At 39.9% G+C, this 12,504-nt stretch overlaps 1 protein-coding gene across 1 annotated transcript in view; it reads left to right on the top strand.

The window, feature by feature from the left end:
* Positions 1 to 12,504, top strand: part of TAF4B (TATA-box binding protein associated factor 4b) — a 109,759-nt gene that overhangs the window by 63,755 nt on the left and 33,500 nt on the right. The window contains exon 13 of the mRNA XM_004702921.2: positions 1,422 to 1,478. Within this exon, the coding sequence (XP_004702978.1) occupies positions 1,422 to 1,478 (57 nt within the window). The remainder of the gene's footprint in view (positions 1 to 1,421; positions 1,479 to 12,504) is intronic.

Raw genomic sequence — 12,504 nt, forward strand, 5'->3', positions numbered from 1 at the left:
AACGACCCTTTTACACAGGTCGCCCAATTCATAACAGTAGCAAAATTACAGTTGTGAAGTAGTAACAAAAATAATTTTATGGTTGGCAGGTCAGCCACAACACGAGGAACTGTATTAAAGGGTCGTGGCTTTCAGAAGGTTGAGAACCACTGGCTAAGACCTAAAACAGTGGCATACAGAGTAGAATTTCTACTGTGGTATTCAACTGTCACTGCTCCACTGACAAAGGCTTGATAGCTCAATGTGATAAAATCCATCTACGGACATAGACACAAACATAAACACCTATTTACTCATAAAATGTATGCAAGCATACTCATTTTTGGTTAATATTATGGATGAAATAACAATTAAAATATTGTCTTTGTTTCAGCTGAAATGAAGTTGTTTAGTAGAATCGGGGTTAAGTTTCTGAACATTGCCTGTGTTGACTAGAGTTATATGCTGTTATATCATTAAAGTCTAAAATTAGAAACTTTTCTAACATTTTTAAACAGTTTCTCTTGTCCCTTTATCAAAGGAACTGATAAATAAGTAAAATTTCAGGTAAATCAGAAACGACTTGTACCTTTTTAGTTTTGTTCATCATCTTTAGTTTGGCTAGCTAATATTAAATTTTCTAGATACGTTTTTTAATTTGTAAGGTGTTAGATAACTTTGTTCACGATAAGAAAAAGAAGGTACCTACTGCAGACATGCTGTTTCAGTGGACAGAAGAGAATGCCTTTCCCTTGGCTCCATCACAGCCTTCGTTTAGAAGGTAGATCTCTCCTTACCTGAGTCCTCCAAGACTGTTCATGATTGTAGTGTTAACCGGAACCAGTGTGGATAGTGACATGCAAGACACACTTAGTGAAATGACCTGTACACAGACTACTATGAAGTGCTGTAGAGGATATTCTAGTGAGAACACTGGGACATATTTCCTCATATATTAAAATTCAACGTGCTTTTAAAGAGAGTGGGTTCAAGGTTCTTCAGGCATTATTCTGCTTTTTATTAGTCCTGGAAATACCCTTTGTTTCCCCTAAATGCTCTCTCTGAAGATAACCGGTATTCATTGTTTTCAATTGGAGTCCGTTGTGCCAACAATTACCCTTGTTTTCTTTCATCCGTTTTCTAGTGTTTAGTGTTCCAACGAGAACGCCAGCCTCCGTTCTCGACTGGACCTGACTGACATTGTTAGCATCATTCTTAGTGTACGCTTCCTCCGGGCGGCCACTGCAGCAGCCAACCCAGATGCTGGGGGGCGGGGGCGGCGGGCGCGCGCGCGGCTGTGCAGCAAGACTGGATCGAGGCATTTTCCCCTGGAGCTAAGATTTTCAATCACAGGAGAAAATTGTCATTTATTAAATATTTAACGGCGGCTGTGGTGTTTAGATGGTAGTAATTTCTATTAAAATTTTCTTTTCCTTTGATAGAGTCGTTCCAATAAAGAAGATCCAGAACAGCTGAGATTAAAGCAGAAAGCCAAAGAGGTAAGACTTTCAAGTTACCCTGCTTGCCTTTGTGTTTGGGGGCAGGTTGGCAGCTTTCCCCCGGCAATTAGGCCGGTTCATTTTGCTGTTGCATACCATTTGCAGAAGCCTTGGGGAAGGACAGGAACGGCTCCAGGCAAGGGCAGGACTTCAAATGAGGTCAATGAGTTATGTGCTCTCTTTTAAAAATTTATTTTCAAGGCTTAGGCCTGTCCAGAAATGGCTCTTTGTAAACTACAGCAGTGTACTTGGTAAGGGTATAATGTGGGATTATAAAAAAAAAAGAAGAAGAAATAAAGAAACTTTTGAGATTTAGCATCTGGGACTGTACAATAGGCTACATTTTTTCAGGGTAATTGTTCGTTTTGTAAATCTGATACTACTTATAATTCTTTGGCTGGGAGGCGGTACTGGGATTTAGTTTTAAATGGAAAACGCCTCTGGCTTTTAATTTTCTGGGCCCAGCAGTTTTCTGTTCTGGAATGGAGCCCTTGTTTCACACAGTTCATGTTTAGCTGCAGGGTTTTTAGTTTATAGCTTAGACTGGTTAAGCTTTTACTCCCAGAGGCCTCTGCATAGCAACTGTAGAAATCAACAAATAAGTTCATTTATGTCTGCAGCCTCCTCTCAGTAGCCGACTTTTTACATTTCCCAATATCCATTTCCTGACTTTTCTAGCCCCAGAGAAAAAAGCTCCACTAATTGGAGCTTATTTTAATTGAGCCTTAATATTGGATCTCACTGGAGTTGCCCCCAGAGCTGCTGGGAACAGAATGAAATGAAAGTACCGAAGGTTGAAGATGTGGCATGTGTATGGGCGTGTGTGAAATTTTTCACTTGACCTACCGATGCTTTTCCCTGCTGAATAAATCATCAAGCCTGTTCACATTTCTGATTAAGGATCTGACAGCAGACGATAATAAAGACAATTGAGGTGTGAGACGTGTGATATGGAGCTGAAGAAATTGGTTTCTATAGTTACTTGACTGATTTCATGCAATTTTTAAGGATTTTTGTGCTAAATAAGAGCGACTTCCTGAGCAACCTTTTTTCTTAACTGTGCCTCCTGAACTATGAAATTCGTTGTTGCTTAACACCGCTGCACTTGGCTCCTAGGTGCCAGCAGCAGCAGGTTATTTATGAATGTTTTAAAGACCCTTAGTGTTTGGATTAATGTAGGAGCTGAGGCAAAACAAATGGAAAGCTAGTCAGATTCTTACAATCAGTGGATATTTTTACAAAACTAGACAAGGAGCACACGTGAACTCTGGGTGGAGGGATTTCTGGACTGGAATGAGGAAAAACCCGAAAGTGGGAGCATGAAAAACAATCGGAAACAGAAATTCCTTATTTTCAACAGTAACCTTTCTCTTACCCAGTAGAAAAATGGATCTGGAAATCAAGATGGGAAGTGTGTCAGAGTTAATTAATATTTCTTTGGGGATGGACAACCCCTTGTTGCCCTGATTCATAGGTGTCTCTTGTAATTAAAAAATGGACAAAATGCTTGTTTGTTTTTTTATAAAAAACTGAAAATATGTAGATAGCTAAGGTGCCTGACCTGTAATTTCACCGAAGGAGAAGAGAATCATTATCAAAGTCAGCCCAAAACTGATTGCTCCCGAGGCACAGGCAGATATGCCTCTTCTCTCCAGTCTTTTTACCCATCTGACACAGACTGATCCTCCGTGGCACCTTCTACGCTACCGCCCATACAGAACTCACAGTCCATATTCTGCTACCGCCCATACAGAACTCACAGTCCATATTCTGCTACTGCCCATACAGAACTCACAGTCCATATTCTGCTAGGGAGTCTATTAGGGAAGTAACCGGCTACAATTCAGGTTAAGAAAGGACTCAGGAGATAGTTCTTTGATCAGAACACCTCTTCTCAGCTGTGCTTGTAGATGGGTCTCTCTCCGGCCCGTGGTCCCTTGTCTTGGCTTTGGCCCTTGACCCCTTGGCCTGGCTTCTGCCTGACATGGGTAAGTATTACAAAGCTCCCCAGCTCTGCCATGAAGTGCTCATAGGCACTTATTCCTCCAGTTAGTCTTGACCTGAAGGTACTGAGCTCTCTTGCTCCATAGGCCAACTCACCCACTGTAACTGCTTTGTTCTGTGGACCTGGAAACCCACTGCATCATATCAAGCCAATCTCCTGTTTCTGCTGCTGCTGTTCCTTTGCTACTGCTCTGACCATCTTATGCCATTTCCAGCATTACAGCTTTCTGTCTCCTGGGTCTAGGAGGTTCTTTGTGCAGGGACCCTGGGTCCAAAGGACACACTTCACTCTTGTCTCTTTATTTTGGTGGTAATGATCTTTACTGTCCAACTCTGGAATGTTTCATTTTAAACTCGGATGGCGATAGTGAAAATTGACTAATTTCCTCATTATGGTTTCATGTTCCATATTTGCATGGCCTCATCCCCACAAGTGTGCCATGAAACTGATTTGCATTAGCAGCAAGCTGTCTAATCCCATGGGAGGCAACAGACTTCTTTTTATAGTCCCATAACAATCTTTTGGTAGAATTAAAAAACTACCAGAAAGGCCATCTAAACATTCTTGTAAGAGAAAGTCTATAAACACGAGCTTATCGATTATCCTTAAAGATCCTATTGCCCGTCCCTCTTTCTTAAATAGTCTGGATCTTGGATTATTTTCCCTTCAAATTTGTATAAGATAATTATGTTTGTTTTTTTTTTTTGTTTGAGTGTTGTATTTCTTTATTTCCTCAAGGATAAAGAGGTGGGCAGCAGTTTTCAAAGTTATAAGAGTAAATGTGTAAAAATGTCTACCCTACTTGGACAGGTAGCAGTAAATAAACACGGTTCTATCTCTCCCTTTATACTTCCATTTATTTATTTTTCCAAGCAACGCTGAAAGAATTCAAACTTTTTAACACAGGTAGTTTGGAAGGTTTTTTTTTGTTATATCCCATCCTAAATCTTATTTTATTAAGTCAGGGCTAAAGTAGATTAGCTCTGTTCCAAGAACAGACTACTCTCTATTAATTGCAAATGCTTGATGAAAGTGAAATGTTGCCCTTGTTTTCATCTCCTTGTCTCCTAGAGAGGAGCCCTGGTGGTCTAGTTAACATCTTGGACTACTCAACTACGAGGTCAGCAGATCAAAACCATTAGCTTGCACCGCAGAAGAAAAAATAAGACTTTCTATTCCCGTAGTGAGTTACAGTCTCGGAAACACCCAGGGCCAGTCTTCTGCGCCCTATAGGTAACCATGAGTCAGAGCGGACTCAGTGACAGGGAGTTTGGGTTTTGGGTTTTGTCACCTAGAGCTCTTGGTAACTGTTATATTCTGAGGGCTGTCATTGGTGTAGGGTTGCACTGTTTTCTTGTATGATAATATCTAATGGTGGCATTAGGAATGTGTCAGTTTCACACAGATATAAACTACAAAGCTTGAGTTTGTGATTTCTGGAAGTTTTCACTTGTGAAAATCGGAACATGCTCTTCACAGTTGATTTAGAGCTGCTTTGTTTTCCCTTCCCAAGTAGATCAAGGAAATAGCTAAACGACAACTCCGCAGAATAATTCCAGAGGTGTTACAGGCTTTGTATGTGCTGGGAAATGTTTGGAATATAAATGTTAAATGGTAATCAGAATCCTCTTTGTTCATAATCTCATAATCCATGTTTGTTTTTTTTTTTGTTTTTTTAAATTGTGTGAATGACTTTTCTTTTTTTTTAACATTTTATTAGGGGCTCATACAACTGTTATCCCAATCCATACACACATCAATTGTGTAAAGCGCATTTGTACATCGTTTCTCAAAACATTTTCTCTCCATTTAAACCCCCGACATTAGGTCCTCATTTTTCCCCTCCCTCCCCGCTCCCCCCTCCCGCATGAGCCCTTGATAGTTTACAAATGGGTATTTTGTCATATCTTGCCCTGTCCGACTTCTCCCTTCACCCACTTTTCGGTTGTCCGTCCCCCAGGGAGGAGGCCACACACAGTTCCATGCAATTGGTTCCCTCTTTCCTACCCACTCTCCCTCCACCCTCCCTGTTTTTCCACTCACATCACTGGTCCTATAGGGCTCATCCGTCCTGGATTCCCTGTATTTTCAGTTCCTATCTGTACCAGTGTACCTCCTCTGGTCTAGCCAGTCTTGCAAGATAGAATTCGAGTCATGGTAGTGGGAGCGGGGAGGAAACCTTTAGGAACTAGAGGAAGGTTGTATTTCTCATCATTGTTACATCGCACCCTGACTGGCTCATCTCCTCCCCGAGACCCCTCTGCAAGGGGATCTCCAGTGGCCTACTAATGGGCTTTGGATCATGTTTGTTTTTTAACTGTTAACAACTAGACCATTGTCCCTATGTTTCTCCTTTATCTCTACTTCAATATGAGAGTTGATCCATTTCATTTTAACATTTAGATACGAAGACAAATTGTGTTATAATCACATTAGACAGGACTTTGTACAGGTGTGTCACACTTTTTCATCTGTCCTATTGACTGACATCTTCCAAATTTGTCATTCTCAATTGGCACTTTAAAAAAAATGAAAAGGTTGCCTTTGGATTTGCCTCCAGCCTCGTCACAGTCCATTGCAGTAGCTCCTGCCACATACTATTGTGATTGACCTGACAGGTTAGCTAGCTAGTCATGTCTTCCTATTGTCTGTCTCTGTATATCTCATGGATTCAAGCATTTCATGTTCAACTTCTGGCTCTTTCCCTCTCACCTATCTCCCTGCACTCCCACCCCAAAATGTTTTAAGTAGTGTTTCTTACTCTGACTTTATATTTCTATTTTAAATAGTTTTACTAATTGCCATATGCTAACAAGCAGGCACATCTTTGTCTATTAGTGCAGCTGTGGATTGTCTGAGGTGTCTGTTGTGCATCCCTTGGTGTGTCTCATTTTTTACCACATCGTCCAGAATTTTGCAGAGCAGTCCATCTGATATTGGCATGCAAGCCTTCTCCTGATTCCTTCAATGTTGCTGTAGATGGTGGCCTTTCTTTTTTATTTTCTATCTTTCTCCTTTGGGAAATGTGTGTTTCGGGCTTCTAGGCGTAATGAGACAAATAATTCTTTTTAGGAATTCCTAGCGTTTCCACTTCGGGTTAGCAGACGTAGAGGGATGGACAAGTGAAATTGTGTGCACAGGAATGCGCAGGATGTGCTGGCTGGCACATTAGCTTTGCGGTGCACCCGGTGGGAACCAGCCAAAGGAATAAGTATTCACTGTTTAAAAATCTGTAGAAGAGTAGGAATTTTTAACCTAAAGTATTTAGGGCTTCCATTTATAGAAAGTATAGGGCATAGAATTGCAAGTGCAGATAGTCCTTGACTTATGTTGGAGTTTTACCCCAACAATCCCTTCATAAGGCAACTTGGTCATAGCTTTTATTATCAATATCTTTGTATAAATGTAATCTCTATTTGTTTTGGGGTTGGCAACATTACATGTAAACTTAAAGAGTTTAATACTTGCATGTATGCATGCGATGCATTAAACTATATCTAAATAAAAGCACACACCACCCCAAAATATATGCCGTGACTCTTAACCTTTAAACCTAGGCTTATAAATCCCTTTTGGGATTGGATTGTCTTTGTTCGGCCAATGAGGCGTGTATCCCTGTAGAATGTATCTTAAGTCTCTTGTAAGATACAAAAGAGATGACATGAAACAAATGAGCAGAGAAGCCATTGGGATCACTTTAATCACTGTGCCACCAGGGCACCTTAAATTATAGCCCGAGCTTAAAACGTGATGGTAGTTTTGAATGGGCCAAGCCACATGGAACGGGCCTTGTGTACATACTAGAGAAACTGAGATGCAAATGTTTTCAGACATCTAGGGCAATATTTTCCAAACTAGTATGTGGGAGAATTATTATCTGTAGGGCTTATTAAAGTACAGACTGCTGAGTCCAACCCTAGAGTTCATGATTGGGTTGAGTCAGGTGAGAAGTGAGATTTTGCTATTTCCAGCAATTTCCGGCGAGGTTGCTATTGCTGTCCTGTCTTGGATCACATCTAGGATCGTTGGTCTTGGAGAAGAAAGAAGGGGATCTTAGCTCCAGCGCTGTTACTTTCCCGTTAATTGAGTGCTCAAAGAAGAAGTGAAATGTTCTGTGTGATTTGGGGGTCAGCAATTTGGCATGTTGGCCTCCCTAATCAGTTTCCTCATGGAACCAGGAAAGCTATACTAGATTTCTTTATGAATATTTTCACAGAGACCTTCTGCGCTTCATTTCTTGATTGATGTACCTTGCATGGAAAAGATAATGTTTTATTGTTTTATTGAAAACTTCATTAGACGATTGCAGGAATACTTAATTTTATGTGCATTATAAAAGAAACAATATTGCACTAGAAGTTGGAGAATGCTTGGATCTATTATCTCACCAGTTATTTTCCTTCTTTGTTTTCAGCTCAATATTCTTGTTTAAAAATGAATGTACTACTTACTACCTGCTCTGTTTGTGTCACAGTCTATGATAAAGTTGGAGATTAGAGGGAAAGTCAGAGCTCAAAAACATTAGCTGTAGAAGTATATAAGATCAATACCATCAATAGCTTTAAGTTCAGTTGGGGATTGATTCGTATATTGGTAATTTTATTTTGTAGAGGGCCTGAAGAAAATGAGAATTTGGGGAATGGGATTCGAAGGAGACAGGTAATAGGGAAAACAAGAGGGATGTCTTTCATGTGAATACAGAATAGATTTGCTTTAAAAAAAAATCCCGCAGTATTATATTTAAGATAAAGAGTAAAAGTATCAGAGGAAATGCATGGTGGAACACGTTTGACTTCCTGTTCCTTCACTAGGTAGGAAAGAATCCAACCCAAGGATGAGGTCAGACATGTCGTAATCCTCCATCCTCCTTTATCCTGTTCTGGCACCAACCGCCCCTCCCACAACACTCTTCTTCTCACCTGGGTTCACTAATCCCATTGTAATGACCACACAGAGCGCATAGACAATCCTTATGATTATAGGGTTCATTGGGGATGCTAACAGGTTATAAATCAAGATCAGCCTATTGTTTACTTTTCAGAGATCTCCAGTGGCTGTTCATGCATTCTCCCTAGGTTTGCTAGTTGTATTGAGTGCATGAGAGAATGTTGCAAATGTTTGTTCCATTTTGCCCTTACCCTTAAAAAGCTAGTTTAACCAGAATTCTGAGAACAGGTTTCTGTTTTGTATTCCAACTTGTCCTTGTTTCATAAAACTTAAACCTGTTTGCTTATTAACACCGCCAACAAAGACTTTGGCCTAAAGACTGGTACCAACCAGGCTATGCAGGTTCTTTTAAGCACTACCTTCACTCCTTTCTTCATGGCTGATGAAGAGGTTGAACGCGTCATTTCTCTTATTTCGGCCTCTAAGATCAGGCCAACCAAACAATAAACTCAGTGCCAGCGAGTCAGTGCCAATTCATATCAACCCTGCAGGACAGGGTAGAACTGTCCCAGTAAATTTCCAACACTCTTTACGGAAGCAGCTGGTGGTTTCGAACTGCTACCTTGTGGTTAACAGCCCAGTGTGTAACCATTATGCCACCAGGGCACCTCTAAGATCAGGCCGGGTTTCTTGAAGTTCAGGTCAGTGTTACAAAGAGCAAAAGACTTACAGTAATTTCAGATTCATTGTCATTGGTGGCTTGTACTTGCTTCTTTTTGGAAGTACAAATCCGAATACCTCTAAACTTGAATGAAGACCCCAAACACTTGACTAGATCACCTCAGTGATTACTGAGGTGGTCAAGAGAGCCCATGCTGAGCAAATAATTTATAGAAAACTAGACACTGAAAAGGCACGGAAGACAGCGGAATTGGCATGTGTAATAAAGGATGCAAAAATATGAACTGGTGTCATCTTCAGTCCAATGTTGCTATAAACTTTTGGAAGCAAAGTAAAATAGAAAACAACCGGTAATCTCAGAGACCAAAGGACAGAGGAGAAACTGAGCGGTAAATTCATGGGGCTCAATAGGTCATGTGTGCCACCCACCCAACAAGAACTCTATTAGAAGCAATAAAAATAGCTAATGCGATTACTCGGGATGTTTGAATCTAAAAGAAATAAAGTACACTACAGCTTTAGAATCTACCATACACTGAAATAAGAATAATACCAGAGGTGCAGAAATAACAGTAAACCCTCAACACAACAGACACTTTTAAAAGAGGAAAAATTTAAGTAGAATTCTAGGAATGCTTGGGAAAAATTAATTGCTCAAACTTTAAAATTCACAAAGTTTATAATCACTTACAATACTGCTAAAATTACCAAGTTCACTGAAAAAAGCAAGTTTAAATCCTATATACTGCCAAAGCCGCAAAAGAAGACAGCACATATCCACACTGTCTTAATCGTGCAATCTTAAATCAAAAGAAGCAAAATGGTTACAATGAAAAGAAAGAAAATCGCCACCTGAAGTCAGGGATTATTGTTAGGCGTCCTTGCGTTACTTTGACTCAGAGCAACCCTGCCCACGACAACAAAACACTGCTGGGTTCTGTGCCGTCCTCCTGATGGGGCTGCGTGCTCAACAAGAACAGTCCTGCTCTCCAAAGGATAAACCGAGCCCTTTAACATGTCTTGATATTTAAACTGTTCAGGATAAAATCCAAAATTACTTGGCGTCTGGAGAACCAGGATACTCTCAACTTGCACGGGAAAAAAATAATCGACAGATGCCAATCCCAGCATCACAGATGTTGGAATTTGCTGGGGAAAAAACCCCAAAGCATCAGTAAAGTATGTAGTACATCTCGTCCCCAAGATGAAGTCACCAGGATGAATAATCATTTTGAAGTGATTAGGAAAAATTAAAAATCCCTAATTTGAGTAACACTTTTAAATTGTAAAGTTTAAAACTGAAAATTTTATCTAACCCACTGTAATGGAGTATAGGGTTTTTGAAGCTGTAAATCTGCCTGAGCAGAAAGCAGTTAGCCGTTCTCAACACTTTTACTGGAAGTGCCACCAGAGGGCACTAGCAAACCAGAACATCTGTCCCACTCCTAGAATGGTTGTGACTTCTGAGTGTGCGGAGAAACTGGAAGTCACCCGCTGCTGGGGGACACGGGAAGTTGCAAAACCTCTGTGGGAAACAGTCTCGTAGTTTCTCTCAACAAGTTAAACATCAAATAACCCCGCTATTCCAGTCCTCAGTCTGTACTCCAAAGACTTGAAAACAAGTGCAAACAAAAGCCTGTTAAAGTAGTCATTGCAGCATTCACATGAAGGGACACTGCTTGGCTAGAAAGAGAAAGGAAGCCCTGAAACGTGTTACAACACCGAAGAACCTTGGGAGCATTGTATTGAATGAAATGTGTCAGCTACTAAAGGACAAATACTGTATGACCTCACACATGAAGTAGGCCAAATGTACAGAGACCAGCACTTAGTAGTTAACCAGTGGTGGATAGGAGGGGAGCAAGAGGGTCCGAGCCACTGTTTAGGGCGCAGTGAGTTTCTGTTTGGTGGAATAATTTGAGAAAGGATCATGCTAATGGTTGCACAACATGATGAGTTTAGTCAATGTCCCTGGGTTGTACATGGAAAAATTGGCAAAGAATTTGGAATATATACTATCTTACCTCACTTAAAAAGAAAAGTCTCTGGGTCTGGCATTTGTTTTATCAACATCCCAGAAAGAGAAGAGAGAGAAGATGCAAAATAGCCTTTGAAAAGTTAATTGCTAAAAATACCCCAAATTAGGAGAAAAGCATAAGCCTCTAAGTAAGGTAGCTCAGTAAACCCTCAAGCAGGACAACCCTCAGGAAATCCAGATTTCGTTTTAATCATAATTCATCTCTGTAAGCTGTAAATCTAGGGGAAATTTTCTTTATATAGCCAGTGGAGAAGACATAGTCCAATAACTAAAAGCCAAACCCATTACCATTGAATTGATTCTGACTCCTAGCGACCCTATAGGTAGAGTAGAACTGCCCTTTAGAGATTTCAAGGGAGTGTCTTTAGGGGAGCAGACTACTCTGTCTTTCCCCTGTGAGGTGACTGGTAGCTTCAATCCTCTGGCTTCTTGGTTATAGCGGCTGGACACCTAACCACTGACACTACTAGGGCTTCCTATTTCCCACAGAGGAGCGATTATTCAAATAACTGGACTTTTCATCAAATTATAGGGAGACCCCAAAAAGGGGACAAAACATTTTTCAAGTGCTGGGAGAAAAGAACAGTCATCCAATTTGGAATTCTATATCCAGTTAAATATTCTTCAGGATTAAAGTGAAATAAAGAATTGTTGCCAACAGGCTTGTAAAAGAAGAGCTTAAGGAAGTTTTGCAGATTGAAGTAAAACGATACTAAAAAGAAGCATTGCCCATCAGGATGAAGGGAGAGAATAGAACTGATAAATATAATAGAATATTGTTTTGCTATTTCCTTAAAATGTTTGGTTGAAAAAAATTGTGAGGGATTTCACTGTGTTTGTATATAATATATAAAACAGCTGTAACAAAAGGGATATACGTAAGGATAAGGTCTCTACCATTCAATTGAACCAGTAAAATATTGATTGCAAGAAGACTAAAAAATGTATGTTTATTATAATCTGAAGGCTAATATAAAAAATTATATAAAGAGATGGTAAAACTAGGCATCTTAAAATTGAATATTAATAATGTTCAAATCTGAAGCAAATAGTAATGGGACACAGAATTTTTTTTTAAATCACAGGGATCACAAAGCAAATAAGTGATTTTACTAAATCTAACCACTAATTACAATATTTGGTAGTAGTCTAAATATACTTACTAAATGGCAGATATTGTCAGAATGAACTAAAAAGTTGCAACTGAGCTATATCTACGAGAGACTCAGTTCAAGTATAATGATAAAGCGAAGTACCAGAGCATGTACACTGGTACAGATAAGACCTCACAACACAGGGAGTCCAGGACAGATAACTCCCTCAGGGCCAATAATGAGAGTAATGATATTGCAGTGGGGTTGGTTTAAGTGACCTAAGAATAAAATATTTTACAAAATCTGACCAAAAAAAAAAAA

The sequence above is a fragment of the Echinops telfairi genome, unplaced genomic scaffold (genome assembly GCF_000313985.2).
Source record: "Echinops telfairi isolate 266 unplaced genomic scaffold, ASM31398v2 ScPeMD7_7400;HRSCAF=8409, whole genome shotgun sequence".
NCBI lineage: Eukaryota > Metazoa > Chordata > Mammalia > Afrosoricida > Tenrecidae > Echinops > Echinops telfairi.